Raw genomic sequence first — 15,829 nt, 5'->3', positions numbered from 1 at the left:
GGAAGTGCAAGGCCCTGGGCAAGGCCCTGGGTTCGGTCCCCAGCTCCAGAAAAAAAAAAGAACCAAAAAAAAAAAAAGAGAGTGAGAGAGAGAGAGAGAGACCTCCTCAGTGGGTCTCAGTTCTCCCACTACTCTATAGTGACCAAGAGATGTAAGCAGCCAGGTGTTCCCTATGCCTGCTGACACACGCAATAAATGCAGTAAATTTTAATTTCTGTTCAATTGTTCAGTAACTTACTTACACTTGCATATTGCTTTGGAAGTGGTGGGGTTTCATGATCAGCATTACATTTAATAATACATAACCAATCATCCCTCCTAGAATGACTCTGTATATAGAGAAAGAAAATTTATTAGAATGGCTTATAGGCTGTGGTACAGCTAATTCAACAAGGAATGGAAGGTCTAAAACACAGTAGTTACCCCTGTTGAAGCCAATTCCCAAAGCATAGCTGTAGCCATTTTGTTCCATGCCTGCCAGATAGTTCATATTCTTGCTGTAATATGTCGCCTATCATTGTTGTCTGAAAATAATTTAACTCACAGCAGGGTCAGGCATGATCACATAACTTGTGTATGTTTTTCTTATTGGTTATTTTGTTTATTTATGTTTCAAATGTTAACCCCCTTTCCAGTTTCCCCTCCAAAAACCCTGCATTCCACCCCTTTCCCCAGCACCCTCGAGGGTGCTCCCCCACCCACCCGTTCCCAAACCACTGGGAGGAAGTTGTTTATGTTGTGAGGTTTCTTAATCTTAAATTACATAAGTATAAGCTTCATGTAGGACCAATAAAATTAAAGGTCAATATGAGGCCTGCAGAGATGGCTCCATGGTTAAGAACACTGACTGCTCTTCCAGAGGTCCTGAGTTCAAATCCCAGCAACCACATGGTGGCTCACAACCATCTGTAATGAGACCTGATGTCCTCTTCTGGTGTGTCTGAAGACAGCTACAGTATACTTATATGTAAATAAATAAATCTTTAAACAGATAAAAAGTCAGTATGAACCTTTGTTGTCTAAAATGGCTTGAGTCAGTGCTGACAACTAGACAGCCCTTCCAGCATCTGCCTATGACCTCACAGTTTAGTCTTCATAAACTGACATAGAAAAATGTCCAGGGTCCTAGCCTGACAAATTCTCAGCTACGTCTCTGATGATCAGTCTTAGGGTGGGCATTCAAAAAACCATCCCTCTCTAAGTAAGGTCAGAGTTTGTGTGGTTTATGGGGCAACTCCTGAACCCCAACGGATTTGTCCATAAGGCTGGATATTTCAGCTGCTCTTCAGTACATGCAGGAATCCTGAAGAAGTAGGCAAATTAATAAAGCAAACTTCCTTCTTCCATGTCCTTGATGTAAGCTGCCAGCAGAAGGTGTGGTCCAAACAACAACCAACAGATTGGGTAAAGATCTTTACCAATCCTACAACAGATAGAGGGCTTATATCCAAAATATACACAGAACTCAAGAAGTTAGACCGCAGGGAGAATAATAACCCGATTAAAAAAATGGGGTTCAGAGCTAAACAAAGAATTCACAGCTGAGGAATGCCGAATGGCTGAAAAACACCTAAAGAAACGTTCAACATCTTTAGTCATAAGGGAAATGCAAATCAAAACAACCCTTAGATTTCACCTCACACCAGTGAGAATGGCTAAGATCAAAAACTCAGGTGACAGCAAATGCTGGCGAGGATATAGAGAAAGAGGAACACTCCTCCATTGTTGGTGGGATTGCAGACTGGTACAACCATTCTGGAAATCAGTCTAGAGATTCCTCAGAAAATTGGACATTGAACTGCCTGAGGACCCAGCTATACGTCTCTTGGGCATATACCCAAAAGATGCCCCAACATATAACAAAGACACATGCTCCACTATGTTCATAGCAGCCTTATTTATAATAGCCAGAAGCTGGAAAGAACCCAGATGCCCTTCAAAAGAGGAATGGACACAGAAAATGTGGTACTTCTACACAATGGAATATTAGTTATCAAAACCAATGACTTTATGAAATTCATAGGCAAATGGATGGAACTGGAAAATATCATCCTGAGTGAGGTAACCCAATCCCAGAAAAACACACATGGTATGCACTCATTGATAAGTGGATATTAGCCCAAACGCTCGAATTGCCCTAGATGCACAGAACACATGAAAATCAAGAAGGATGACCAAAATGCGAATGCTTCACTCCTTCTTTAAAAGGGGAACAAGAATACCCTTGGCAGGGAATAGGGAGGCAAAGTTTAGAACAGAGGCAGAAGGAACACCCATTCACAGCCTGCCCCACATGTGGCACATACCTATACAGATATTAGATAAGATGATTGAAGCAAAGAAGTGCAAGCCGACAGGAAGTGGATGTAGATCTCTCCTGAGAGACACAGCCAGAATACGGCAAATACGTAGCCGAATGCCATCATTAAACCACTGAACTGAGAACGGGGCCTCCGTTGAAGTAATCAGAGAAAGGACTGGAAGAGTTTGAAGGGGGTTAAGACCCCATATGAACAACAATTCCAACCAACCAGAGCTTCCAGGGACTAAGCCACTACCCAAAGACTATACATGGACTGACGGTGGACTCCAACTGCATACGTAGCAATGAATAGCCTAGTAAGATCACCAGTGAAAGTGGAAGCCCTTGGTCCTGCCAAGACTGAACCCCTAGTGAATGTGATTGTTGCGGGGGAGGGCGGTAATGGTGGGAGGATGGGGAGGGGAACACCCATACAGAAGGAGAGGGGGAGGGGTTGGGGTCTGTTGGCCCGGAAATCGGGAAGGGGAATAACAATCGAAATGTAAATAAGAACTACTCAAATTAATAAAGATGAAAAAAATAAAAAAAAAAGAAGGTGTGGCCCAGATTAGATGTGGGCCTTTCCATCTCAAAAGATCTGAATTAAAGATTTATCTCCTCATCTCAAATATTTGGATTAGAAGTAGGTCTTCTTGCTTCAAATAATTTAATTAAGAAAAAAAATCCAATGGTGCTCATGCCTTTAGCCTCAGCACCCAGGAGGTAGAGGCAGTTGGATCTCTGAGTTCAAGGCCAGCCTGGTCTACAAAATGAATTCCAGGACAGCCAGAGCTACACAGGGAAACCCTGTCTCAAAAAAAACAAAGAAGAGGAGGAGGACCAAGAGGAGGGGGTTGAAGAGAGGAAAACAGAAAGAAGGAAGGAGAGAGAGAGAGAGAGAGAGAGAGAGAGAGAGAGAGAGAGAGAGAGAGAGAGAGAGAGAGATCCCCCTCACAGGGCGTCAAGCCATTTGGCATTAGTTAATTCCAGGTACACTCAAGTTGACAACCAAGAACACCAATCACATTACCCGTGGTTGTGATCTCACCCTGGTAGGCTCCTGAGTAGGAGGCTGAAGCAGGAGAATTGCCATAAGTCTGATGCCAGCATGAACTACACACGTGTTCCAAGCCAAGCCAATCTCAGCTACAGTTTGAGATTCTGTCTGAAAAATATGAAAGAGAAAGAAAACATAATTTCCTAGAGCAGTGTTTCTCAACCTTCCTATGGCCTCAACCCTTTAGAACAGTTCCTCATGCTGTGGGGATCCCAACTACAAATACAAAATTATTTTGTCGCTACTTCACAACTGTAAATTTGCTACTGTAATGAATCTTTATTGTAGTGTAAACTATCCGATAGGAGACCCTGTGTGGGTCACGACCCCCAGGCTGAGGGCCTTTGCCCTAGAGGTGGTCTTGGCCTAGTTTATATAGTTCATATTATAATGTGCTCTCTCAGCGTTTGAAGGTCAAGTATATTCACTTGTAACATCAAAACTTAAAAATTCAGTTGAGCTGCTGGCTGGTACGCTCTGACATCCCCCAGAATACCTTTGCCATTTTGTTCCATGCCTGCCAGCCATTTCATATTGTTGCTGTAACATGCCTGCTGTCACTGAGGAGGAGAAGGGACTTGGCTCAAGGACATGCTGACCACACATCTTGTTTTGTTCTGAATGTTCTGTATGCGGTTTGCTAATCTTGAGAAATTGGCACCTGAAGGAGTGGTTCCCTGAAGTGGACACAGGTGAATGGCTAAGGCAGATCTGTGAAGGAATGTTTCACTGAGGCAGACACAGGTAAAAGGATGTTCTGCTAAAGCACGCATGTGAAAGGACACGTGATGAAGGGTTCTGCACTAAGGACACACATGCATTGGTCTGCCTTGCATTCTGTAGTTGAGCTGCATTTGTTGGGACTTCATAGAACCACAGCAAAAACCCTTCGGGTGGGCTGTGTAGTTTCTCACTGTTTCCTTGGGCTCCGGCTGATGGGCAGAGTGATGTCCGCTGAGACAGACACATGTGCTGACGCAGGACACAGGCTGAGGCCAGGCCCATGGAGGACATGGGATATTGAGAGGGAGTTTGGATGGAGTTATGCTTGCGTAGCTTGTTGGTCTGGGGTCTCTGCTGATCTCTGCTCGCCTGAGAGCTGCTCTTACTGACTGTGTAGCATCTTGGCTGCTCTTTGTTCCCCTTGGACAGCCCTCAGGACCAGACTCTCCTCTCCCTTAACCATGGCTGCTGTCCTCTTCCTCTCTCCTCTCCATCACACATGTTCTTCCTTTATTCTCTGGCAGCTTCTTCCTCCTTCTTCCCTCCTCATGATCCTCTCTAGCAAAGCCCTCAAAGCTTACATCCCCCATCTCTCTGCTGTGCAGCTGTTGGCTATTGGCTCCTTTATAATCACAGTTAACTGGGAGCAGGGTCAGATTTTTGGGGTTAACCAGTCTTGAGTTCTACAAATTAGCATTAAAATACAAGCAGCATTAGGCCAATACACTACAGGGGTTTTTGTTTGTTTGTTTGGTTGGTTTGGTTTAATTTTTATTTACCTTTTTACTTGTTATTTTGTTTTTGGCTATTTTTTATTAATCGGTTATTTTATTTATTTACATTTCCAATATTGTCCTACTTTCCACACTCCCCTCATCAAACCTTACATCCCTTTTCTTCTCAGCTTTGCCTATGTGACAGTGCTCCTGCACCCACACATATCCATCCCCACCTCACACCTCTAGGGTCTGCATTTGGTGGGGCAATAGGCCTCACTTTGAACCATAGAGCATCCTTGCATACACTTTGGCTGGCAGTTTGGTCTCTGGAAGCTTGGCGATTAGGGAAAGAGGATCTGGTCAGATATTAAAGCCAATGATTGCTGCATTCTCTTCTTTTTCTGGTTATAGGTGAAATTATGTTTGTGTGCTTCTCTTTTTTTAAATTATTGAGAGAAGATTAATTTCTTGGTCTTTCTTGGGTATAGTTTAGTTCATTGTCTTGGAGTTTTCCTCCTATTAGCCTCTGTTGTGCTTTCTTACAGAAAAGAATTGTTTAAATTTGGTTTTGTCATGAAATATCCTGGTTCCTCCTTTTATGGTGATTGAGGATTATGCTGGCTATAGGAGCCTGTGTCTGCATTACATCTGCCCAATATTTTCTGATTTTAGAATCTCTGTTGAGAAGTCTGGTGTAATTCAGAGACGTCTGAATTTATTTGTTACTAGATATTTATACCTTACCCCTTTTAATGTGCTTTTTTGATCTGTGCATTTAGCGTTTTAATTATTATGTGAATGGAGGCATTTTTCTGGTACAATTAGTTTGATGTTCTGTAGGGTTGTTGTACCTTTATGGCCTTTTCTTTCTTTACCTTATGGAAGTTTGCTGCTATGATTTGTTGAAGGTGTTTACTGGATCTATGAACTAGAAATCTTAATTCTCTTCTCTATCTATTTTCCTTAGGTTTCAACATTTAATTGTGTCCTGAAATTCATGGATGTTTTGGATTCAATAAACCATACCTGTTTATCTGAGATGGGTGTTTTGTGCTTTGTGGGATGACCTCCTTGACCCCAGGCTGCATGAAGAATCTCAGCTGACAATGGGGACATAAATTATAAGTATGTGTAGCAAGACCCAGGCCTCTTCCAGGTTCTTAGATATTAACTGAGAACCTCAAATACAGTAGTAATGTGATAGTGTGGTGTGAATCTAGTTACTATTCTCTATTTTGATATAGATGACTCTTTTTGTGTCATGGTCAGCTTATAATGACTAGAAGACCTAAGCTTGAGAATAACCAAAGACTACATTGCTTCTCTAGCAGCTGAACTTTTAAAAGTCCTGGTGAGACAGCAACTGTTAGTGGACATTCTGGATTATTCCTTCTGTACTTTAACTCTCTGTGTCACTTCCACCATCAGTTAGTTAGTTCAATTCCATAAATTGGAAATCCATCACCTGGAAGAAATACTCTTTTTTTTAAGATTTATTTATTTATTTATTATATACAAGTACACCGTGACTGTCTTCAGACACACCAGAAGAGGGCATCATATCTCATTACAGATGTTTGTGAGCCACCATGTGGTTGCTGGGATTTGAACTCAGGACCTCTGGAAGAGCTGTCAGTGCTCTTAACCACTAAGCCATCTCTTTAGCCCAAGAAATACTTTCTCAATATGATCTGAGATTGGCCATGGAAAAAGGGTAGCTTGAACTGTCCCACCTAGGTTCTGGGCCTGCACAGGCCTGCTCTCCAAAAGAAACCTGTGTTCACAGCTGTTGGCTGGCTAAGAAAGATTTCACGAGACATGATACACAGCCCTCGGACTTCTGCTTCAGTCATCTGCACAATTTTTCCCGGTGATATCCTCATACCTCCAGCAGGCGGGTGATGAAGCTGTCCACTCTCAGCTCCCCTTCAGCCATCTTGTGGGCACCAGACTCTCCTCCCTGCAGCAGGAACAAGGGCTTCTCCATGGTGGCTGCAGCAGCAGTGGTGGTTTGGCATTCTCACCTAGGAGGCCCTATGCCTTTCTACCCCAGTTCCAACTGACCTCAGGCCCGGGCCTTCCCCCCATCCACTTAACATGGAGCAGGGAGAGCAGCACCCACTAGAAATAAAAGGGAAGCCCTGGGTCCTGCCAAGAGTGAACCCACAGTGAAGGGGCTTGTTGGGGGGAGGGTGGTAATGGGAGGAGGATGGGGAGGGGACACCAATAGAGAAGGGGAGGGGGAGGGGTTAGGGGGATGTTTGCCTGGAAACCTGGAAAGGTAATAACAATTGAAAAGTAAATAAGAAATACCCATTTAATAAAGATGGAGAAAAAAAAGAAAAGTGTCACACGTTTAAAACGGAAGAATATGGACCCTAATTTTAAACCACAGCTCTGTCAATTAACTATATCTTTAAGGAAGCTCAGAAAATCAGGCCAAACAATATTTTCTCGGTTTATGTATCTGTAATGTCGCATAAATAATAATGTCCGTGTCTTGCTGTTGTGGAGGGAATTAAATAGATAATATGTAATCATGGAAATTTTGAAGTACCATCCATTTTTCTGTTCATTAAATCAATCTTCCGCATTTCATTGATCAAGTATGTATGTTTCCTTTTCATAATTACATGTATAACAAAACCAGTATAAAAACCTTCAGAATTGTATAAGCTTTCACTTTTAACAAATGAAATTAGCTATTCTTTGTATTTCTGCTGAACATTTAAGTGTTCTTTCTATGTCCCAATGCTAGTTTATTAGGTACCTATAAACTTTAAACTCTTTGCCTGAGAGCATGAGTACTATTTAATTATATAGTAACTACACTCAGGCTGTCTTTGTATTAGAACCAATTATATCAGGCTCTAAGAAAAATTACTTTTGCTTTAAAGTTTGTGTGTGTATGAGTGAGAGAGTGTGTGTGTGTGTGTGTGTGTGTGTGTTTGTGTCTGTGTGTATGAGTGTGAGTATGAGTATGAGTGTGTGTGTGTGTGAGTGTGTGTGAGTGTGTGAGTGTGTGTGTGTGTGTGTGTGTGTGTGTGTGTGTGTGTTGCACCACATGACCAAACAACTTTCAGGAGCCATTTCTCTCCTACTGTCATGTGGGTCCCAGGATGTAACCCAGATGTTTGACTTTGGCAATAAATAATATTACCCACTAAATAAATAAATAAACAAACAAAAAACAAGCCACAAATCAACTTTGAAAGTAAAGGCCAGAAGTTCACAGAATAGTAGCATTGGCCTTACCATATCCTTTCTTTGGGGATGGGAAAATTAATGTTCTGAAATCCATGACTTTCAGGAATTGTGATATTCATGGAAATTCAATTCCTTTGCAGATGCTCCAGTTGTTGTGGCCAATTGCTAGAAAGGTCAGCTTAAGCTTGCAGGACCCCCACCATCCCTCCCCCCGCCTCCACAGAAAGCTCAAAAGACACTGCCCAGGACTTACTCCACATTCCCCAGAACCACATTCTTTGTCCATCATTTCTTTGAGACGAAAGGTCAGACTCCTTCACCCTAGTCTCTCCACAATCGACATCCCTCCTCCCAAAACACTTCTAAGACTGGAAAACATGTCTTAGGGTGTATCTGCCAGACTCGGACTGAGAGAAACTAGGGCACTGGTTGTCACTACAACATTGGTGACATAGCAGAGGATGCCAGAACTCTCTAGGAGACAATAGAATGTCCAAGAAGGGACGGCTGATGTCATGGGGAGCAGACTTTGCCTCCCTGCTAATGTTCTCCCTGTACTGAGCATAAGCAGAGGTGTCCTTTCCAGGAGACTTTCCCGGGGCAGAGCCACTGAGCACCTCCTGCTTCCAAAGCCAAATTTTCCTCAAGGGTTGATTATAAAAACCTTAGTAATTCCTATGCATCTAAATGAATGTTTCCTTCCAAATCCTGCCCAAAAATGTCTCATCCTAACTCAAATTATCCTCCTTCACCAATATTAGCCATTAAAAATTCCTGAGAAATAATACCAGTTTGAATATGCAGTCAAAATGTTCTCCTGTCTTATTATGTACAGGTGCTTGAAATCACATCAAGAAATAGCCTGCATGGAAGGTTGCAACATGGGTGTGTGTTAGGGGAACACTCATGAAGCCTTGTGCTTAGCATTCAACGGTTGCCACAAAATTCCTTATAAGGAAGACTTGAAATCATTATGGTGCTAGAAACAGTGTGGAGGCCAGTTGGCAGAGGAAAGTGAAACATTAGAGCCACCAGTGAAGGCTCCTGTTGGGCCCTACCTTGGTGTTTCCCTCCTCCCTCGCTGAGCCTTTCAGCCTGCTATAGCAAGAAATTGTTTACACCTTTGACAGCTGCTCTTAGCCCCTGATTTGGGGCTGGGATTTTCCATGGCACCCTTCCTCCCCACTGAGCTTTCCTGCTTCTTGTTTTTAAGAAGCTATTTATGCCCCTGATTGGGCTGGAACTTTCACCACACAGACTTGTCCTATTTTCCTGGTTGGGGATTTTCACCTGCCTTGTTGTTTTTCCACAGCTTTTGCCTCTGGTATATAAGGAGATCTCAGTAAAGCCTTGGTGGCACTCGCTAAAAAGGGGTGACCCGTGTACGTGTTTTCTTTCAACCCCACAAACCTACACCCGATATTCACACACTGTCGGCGCAGACACTGACAATAGGTATCACAATAGAAAGTAGTAACTAGATTTAACCAAACTATCACATTAATGCTGTATTTCATGGTATTTTTTTTTTGCTCTCCTAGAACCTGGAAGAGGCTTGGGGTTTTCTAATCCTACTCATAATTTATTAATCTTCCCAACACTATGTCCTTTGTTCTGTAAATGCTAACAGCGGCATCCAATACCTAGGATATTTTCTACTGACATGTGTGACGTGAGACAAAACAGTCCCTGTCATCCCTCACCTGAATAAACTTCCTTAGAGGACAGTGTAGTTGGAGGGTCCTTCTTTCCTCTCCAAGATCGAGAAACATTTCCAGTCTTCAGACAAGTGTGTCAGCCATTGTCCAGTGACTGTCTTGAGATGTCCACAATGTCAGCTGAGTGTCGTCATCCAGCCTGCCCTGTAATTGTTGTCGATGATTAATAGGGTTCCAGCCCTAGGATTTAATTCAGTGCTACAGTACTTGCCAAACATGCTCAAAGCCCTAGCTGCCACCCTAGTCCTGTATGCTCTAGAGAAAGAAAATAAAGAACCACATTGTCTATCAAGTTTCTCCTCCAATAGAAGGAGAATCTGCATCGGGTCTTTTAAGTAACTCTAAGCCCCACCTTCCCCACAGCTCCCTCCTTCGATTCCATTATTGGTGCATTTTCAGTAACGCTCACTTTATTTTTGGTGTGCAAAGAATATGCACCATGTCAGTAAAGTGTGTGTTTGTGTGTGTGTGTGTGTGTATGTGTGTTCATCCATGAACTCACTATAAATTATTATCAAATGACCCAGAAGACCGTGGAGAAACCTGTCGATGTGCCTGCAGAATTATGTTACTACCGTTCCATGGCACCTTGCAGGGAACACTGAAATAGTGGGCCACTTTTATAGAGCCTAAAACCAGGCTATGCATGGTTTTCGGTGAGATTGTGATGTGCAACACCACAACAGAGATCAGCAGAAGCTTCATTTATTCCATGCTGCTGTTACCAAGTGAGGCAAAGCCTCATCCCATAGAGAGTCTGGTAGGATCTGATGAAGGGCAATAAACTCAGGGTTGAAATCAAGCCTTTAGAAACAAAGAGAAAAATACAAAGTCAAGGAAAGCAAGAGCTGTCTTTTCTTCCTCTTTTTTTTTTTTTTTGAGATGATCCACAAGAGAGACAACCCCTTCCTCAAACTAACAATGCACAAGAGAGACAATACATGAATTAAAAATCAGAAATGAAATGAGGGACATAACAACAGACACGGAGCAAATTCCAAAATCATTAGTTCTTACTCCCGAGGACTTTACGCCAGAAAACAGAAATATTTATTTGATATTGTTGATTTTCTAGACAGATAACAATTACCAAAGTTAAATCCAGATCTGGGAAGATATCTGAAAAATACACCTAAGAAAATAGATACACTCATTAAAGGTTGCCTATATTATATATTATATTGCTTTCTTTTTGCATGATTAAACCCCTTCGAGGACATTTAGCTGTGTTATAGACAGTGTTACTTTTAAAACAAAAGAACAAAGAAAGAAATTGTGGAGTCATTGAGATACACTTCCCAGACAGGATCAAGGAAAGACGGCTGAGAGATGCAAGCAGGGGCTGGAACGCTGCCCTTGAGAAGGAAATGTTTTTCTCACTTTACCTTACACTCTGTTGCACTGTGTCCTATTTTGTGGAAGCGGCTCTCATGCTCTCTGGCTTATGACAAGGATATTGTGATACTAGGAAGAGGGGTGATTTGCTATACAGATATTTTAAGAAGAAGCCTTTGCTTAGTCTTACTTCTTTGCCTAGTCTTGCCTCGGTTGTTCCTGGTATCATGGGAATAACGATCTTATTATATCTTGCCAAAAGGGAAAGTGAGGTAATGCATATTCATGCCTATATAAGGGTTAATAAGCTTGCAGCTGCATGCAGTTGCATCTGCCTTTGCTCTGCATCCCCTGTGTCCTGGTTATTTGTGACCGTACCTGGGCCGCCAACGCACTAGATGTTGACAAGCATCACCCTTCTCACTGTCAGGTTTATTATCTTTCTTTTTTGAAATCTATGATGTGGAGGCATATTACAGCAACAATATGAAATAGCAGGCTGGCATGTATGAAAATTGCTGTGTTTAAGCTAGGTGTGGGGACAAGTCCTCAAAACAAGCTGTTAAGATGGGAAACAAATAATGTGTTTGTTGCTGGAACTGAGTTGCATCAGCTGTGTTGCTCTGCCTGCTCAGTGTCCATTCATCCTCACTCTGTTTCTACAGAGGAACTCAAGGTTTGCTCCAGCTGCCTGTGAGCTGTGATATGGGCAGAGAAAGGCCAGGACACAGTGGTGATTTCCCACTCCTCAGTTATGCTGAATTTTCCACTACTGTACTTGTATACACAAGTACAGTGTGGTCAGTTATTATAGATATTTGTCATTTCTTACAGAGGGCAACTATGATTGACTACACCCAATTCTATAAAAAACAAAACTCAGGAAACCTGGCCCTTGGCAGCAATGAATCAAGAAATATCTAGGATGGTGGGGCATGAATTCTGCCAAGCAATGAACTCAGATAGGTGGGGTTGTGTGGAAGATGTAAGGTTGAATAGCACAATCTATTCATGTTGTATCATCTTGATTTAATCTAAGGACAAAGAAGTTCAGTATCTCTGATGGCTTTCTTCTAACCCCTTGAAAGGTTCACTGGGGTTTGACCTCAGTTCTTCATTCTTCTTGCTGGGGCAGCAACACTCGGGGAAGCTTGAGATTGCCATAGGCACAGTATTAGGCTAGAAATGCTGAGTAGGTAATAGTAAGTTATTCAGATGGTGATACCCATTTCATTTGTTCTTAACGTTGACCTAAGGAAAGACAGATCAAGGTCCTTAGAATACAAAGATCATTTCCAGTTCTTTTCTACCTTTCCTGAATGAAAGACTGGTTGGCAGAGAATGGTAAAAATTCAAGAATTGGTAGATGATGCTTTGATTGAAGGGTGGGTTTCTGTGCTGGTTTTAGACAGGGTCTCAATTACCCCATCTTGTTCTCTACGTCGCTCGTCAGGTTCACTTTGAGCTCAAATAAAGCTGCTTCCACTTTCCAACAGGTAGTCTTACAAAGGGGCCTCCAAGGAATGTGAGGACAGCATTAGCCAATGAGAATTGAGGTGTGTAACCCACAACTATAGCTTTATCTGAAAGACCCTCAGAGAGAGGAGACTCTCGCTCCAGTCCTGAGGACAATCACCACCCCATGAACACACAGGACTCAGTCTTGATGTAAAAACAAGAGGTTTACTTTGGGATACCAATGCACTGGGGCTTGACACAGTCCTCACGCAGGAGGGATGTGAGGAGGCTCAAACAACAGAAATGTACAGCTTAAATAGTCAGTTAAGATTACACAGTTTCATTAGCTCAGCTATTTCGGTGCCAAGGATATCTAGGCAGATGTTTCTCGTCCTGGAATTCCTGGGATAAGGCCGTAACAACATCAATGCAGCTATTTCAGTATGAAGGACGTCTGACTTGATATATGTTTTCTTATCCTGGGGTTCCCAGGACAAGGACCAAGGATATCTGTCTTGGCAGGTGTTTCTCTTCTGGAGTTCCCAGGACAAGGCTATAGCGATGTCAGCCTATAGCACAGCTGCATTCAGTACCAAGGATATCTCACTTCTATAGTGGTCAGTCAGCTTCCCAGAGATGTTTCCTGTCTTGTAATTGCCCTGCAGTAAATATGTTCTATACCCTCTGTTCTTATGGTCAGGCAGCTTCCTAGAGAGTGGGTGGGAATGTGCTTTCTGTACTTTCTGCTCTATTGTCTAATGTCAAGGGTCTAAGCGAAGGCCAGCTTAAAAGATTCTCATTCTTAAGAAATGGCTGTGCTGATATATAAATGGGGATCTTTCATATCCACTTTCTTCCAAGTCTACCAGCCATCTCAGATTTTGCTGTAATATGCCTGACAATCAAGGACACAGAAAAATAACTTGATACACAGCAAGGACATTGTGATCATATCCTGTGTCGTTATGTATATTCTGGATGAGGTTTGTTAAAATGACAATATTGCACAAAGCTTTATGTAGGACCCATCAAATTAAGGGTCACTATGCACCGTCACAGCTAAAATGGCCTGGTCAGAAGTGACCACTGGATCACTCTTCTGTAACTTCACATGAGAGGCTCGTGCTTTTTGTGTTTTTGTATTTTTTCTGTATTTTTCTTATTTATTTATTTATTTATTTATTGCTTTATATGTTGTCTGGAAGATAGTTCAAGTCATGGATCTGCCCCCAAAATTTGAGCTTTGCTACTAATACTTTAGTGTATGCATTCAATAAAATAATTTGTTTTTTTTTTTAGTACGATATGCTTTTGTGTTTTGTGGGGTGATCCATGAAACAGAAGTGAAGATGCTTGTTTCTTATTCTGTCCACTGAGTTATGTCTCTAAGCTTGTCCTACTCCTTTGGCTGCACCCCCCCCACACACACACACACATCTGCTGACTATTTTATTTTTCAGATGAAATCACACATTATAGCTTAGAGAAGCCTGTAAGCAATCCTGCTTTGGTAACTTAAGTGCAAAGAGGAGAGCCCCACACTCAGCCTGAGGGTGCATTCACTGGTGAATCCAAAATTTCAGTTTCCTCTGCTAACAGATCACCACATTGTTGCCAGGACCATAATGAATGCAATTCTTTCTCCTAAGGAATCTGGTGGCAACTGTCAAATGTTAAGCACAAAGCTTCAGGTTGTACCTATAACACACACCCACATCGCAACCTACCCTACAGGCTATTTCTGCATGTGATTTCATGCACCTGCACATGATGAGACAGGAGAACTCTTTGGCTACTTATAGGAACTGGTGTGATTTCTCAGTAATCTTTAATGGGTAATATTGCTGACTGAGGAGAATTTGAGGTAGGATGAAACATTTCTGTGCAGGGATTGGGGAGGAAGCACTCATTTAGATACATAGCAATGACTTAGGTTTTTCCAATCAAGCCTAGAGCCAAATTTGGCTTTGGAAGCATGTGGTGCTCAGTGGCTATGCCACAAGGAAGTCCCCTGAAAAGGGTCCATCAGCTTTTGCTCAGTACAGGGAGAACATTAGCAGGGAGGCAAAGTCTGTTCTCCATGACATCAGCCGTCCCTTCGTGGACATTCTATTGTCTCCTAGAGAGACCTTGGAATCCCTGTGATGTCACCAGTACCGTTGTGACAACCAATTCCCTACTTTTTCTCTTAGTGTCCAAAGGATATATCCACAGACATGTTTGCCCGTCTTTGTAGGCGCTTTGGGAGAGCTGATGTTGATAGAGAAGAGTCTAGAGTGAAGCAAACGAAACCTAAAGGTAATGATGGACAGAGGACATGGGGAATGTGGAGTAAGTTCTGGGCAGTGTATGTTGAGCTTCCTGTCAGGGGTGTGTGTGGGGGTCTTCCGCTGGCCTTTTTAGTAATGGGCCACAACCACTGGAACATCTCCACAGATATTGAATTCCATGATTATCACAATTCCTGAAAGTCAAGGTTTTCACATCATTAGTTTCTCCATAACCACATGGAGGATATGGCAGTGCCTATGCTATTATTGGGTGAACTTCTAGTCTTTACTTTTACAGTGCATTCGGTATGTTAAATTGATATAATAACACCATAAGTAGTCATGGAGGGTATAACTTTTCTGAATTAAACAGGGCATCAATGTACTTCACTTTCATTGCTTCTTTAAATTCAGTGACTATCTGACAGTAGTAAGAGGGAGAGAACTGTGCTCCTGGCCATGACCTTATATTCTTAGAACTCCTTTGACTAACTCTGGCTGACGGGGACAATCTTACCTTCATATATTAGAGGTTCTGTGTGGCAGATATTTTTCTACAGTAGCCAACTATACGGAGCAGGTACAGAAAGAGCTTGTAACCTATTGGCACTTCTGGGGCATTTGTCATTTCTGTAGGGGGAATTAATAAGTCTGTTGACCATGTCCTCCCCCTATATGACTTTTTAATGCAAAGTCATTGGACTAGAGTAACAGTGTAGGATATCTGAGTATCCCTGATCAATCAAGTCATTGTGGATGCTGAATTGATGATCTGACTTCTGAAACCAGGTTGTAGCCTGCGTACCTGATAATAATCCTGGAGAAGGCATCTTTCTGGTACTTGTAAGCCTGTGTGGTTGGGCATAGGGAACACCTGGCTGCTCACATCTCTTGGTCTGTATATAGTAGTGGGGGAACTGTGATCCACTTAGGATGCCTCTTACACATAGACCAAACTACTTGCAGTGACACTGGCTTCCAAGCATGTTCTCCTGTTTGGGCGACACTGTGGTCTGTGTATGCTCTATGCATTCGCCCCA

The 15,829-nt window shown here is 42.4% G+C and overlaps 2 protein-coding genes across 10 annotated transcripts in view; one reads left to right on the top strand and one right to left on the bottom strand.

Moving 5' to 3' along the window:
* LOC134483557 (uncharacterized) overlaps positions 1-15,829 on the bottom strand; it is a 142,525-nt gene that overhangs the window by 6,670 nt on the left and 120,026 nt on the right. For 4 of the 8 annotated variants that reach the window (XM_087595995.1, XM_087595993.1, XM_087596000.1 and 1 more), the window contains exon 2: positions 3,351-3,467. The exons of the other annotated variants lie outside the window; for them this stretch is intronic. Coding sequence is in view for 3 of the 4 variants with exons in the window: in XM_087595993.1 (XP_087452119.1) it covers positions 3,351-3,412 (62 nt within the window). In the remaining variant the exon portion in view is untranslated. The remainder of the gene's footprint in view (positions 1-3,350; positions 3,468-15,829) is intronic. 8 annotated transcript variants of the gene reach the window in all.
* Positions 14,424-15,829, top strand: part of LOC147998887 (disks large homolog 5-like) — a 59,152-nt gene continuing 57,746 nt past the window's right edge. Inside the window, exon 1 of one of the 2 annotated variants that reach the window (XM_087595918.1) lies at positions 14,424-14,817. In XM_087595918.1, the coding sequence (XP_087452044.1) occupies positions 14,736-14,817 (82 nt within the window). In that variant the 5' untranslated portion in view covers positions 14,424-14,735. The remainder of the gene's footprint in view (positions 14,818-15,829) is intronic. The other variant, XR_015643806.1, reaches the window with a different exon arrangement.

Source organism: Rattus norvegicus, chromosome 19, assembly GCF_021556685.1.
Source record: "Rattus norvegicus strain SHRSP/BbbUtx chromosome 19, alternate assembly SHRSP_T2T, whole genome shotgun sequence".
Classification (NCBI taxonomy): domain Eukaryota; kingdom Metazoa; phylum Chordata; class Mammalia; order Rodentia; family Muridae; genus Rattus; species Rattus norvegicus.
This window is presented reverse-complemented; position numbering and strand designations above follow the sequence as displayed.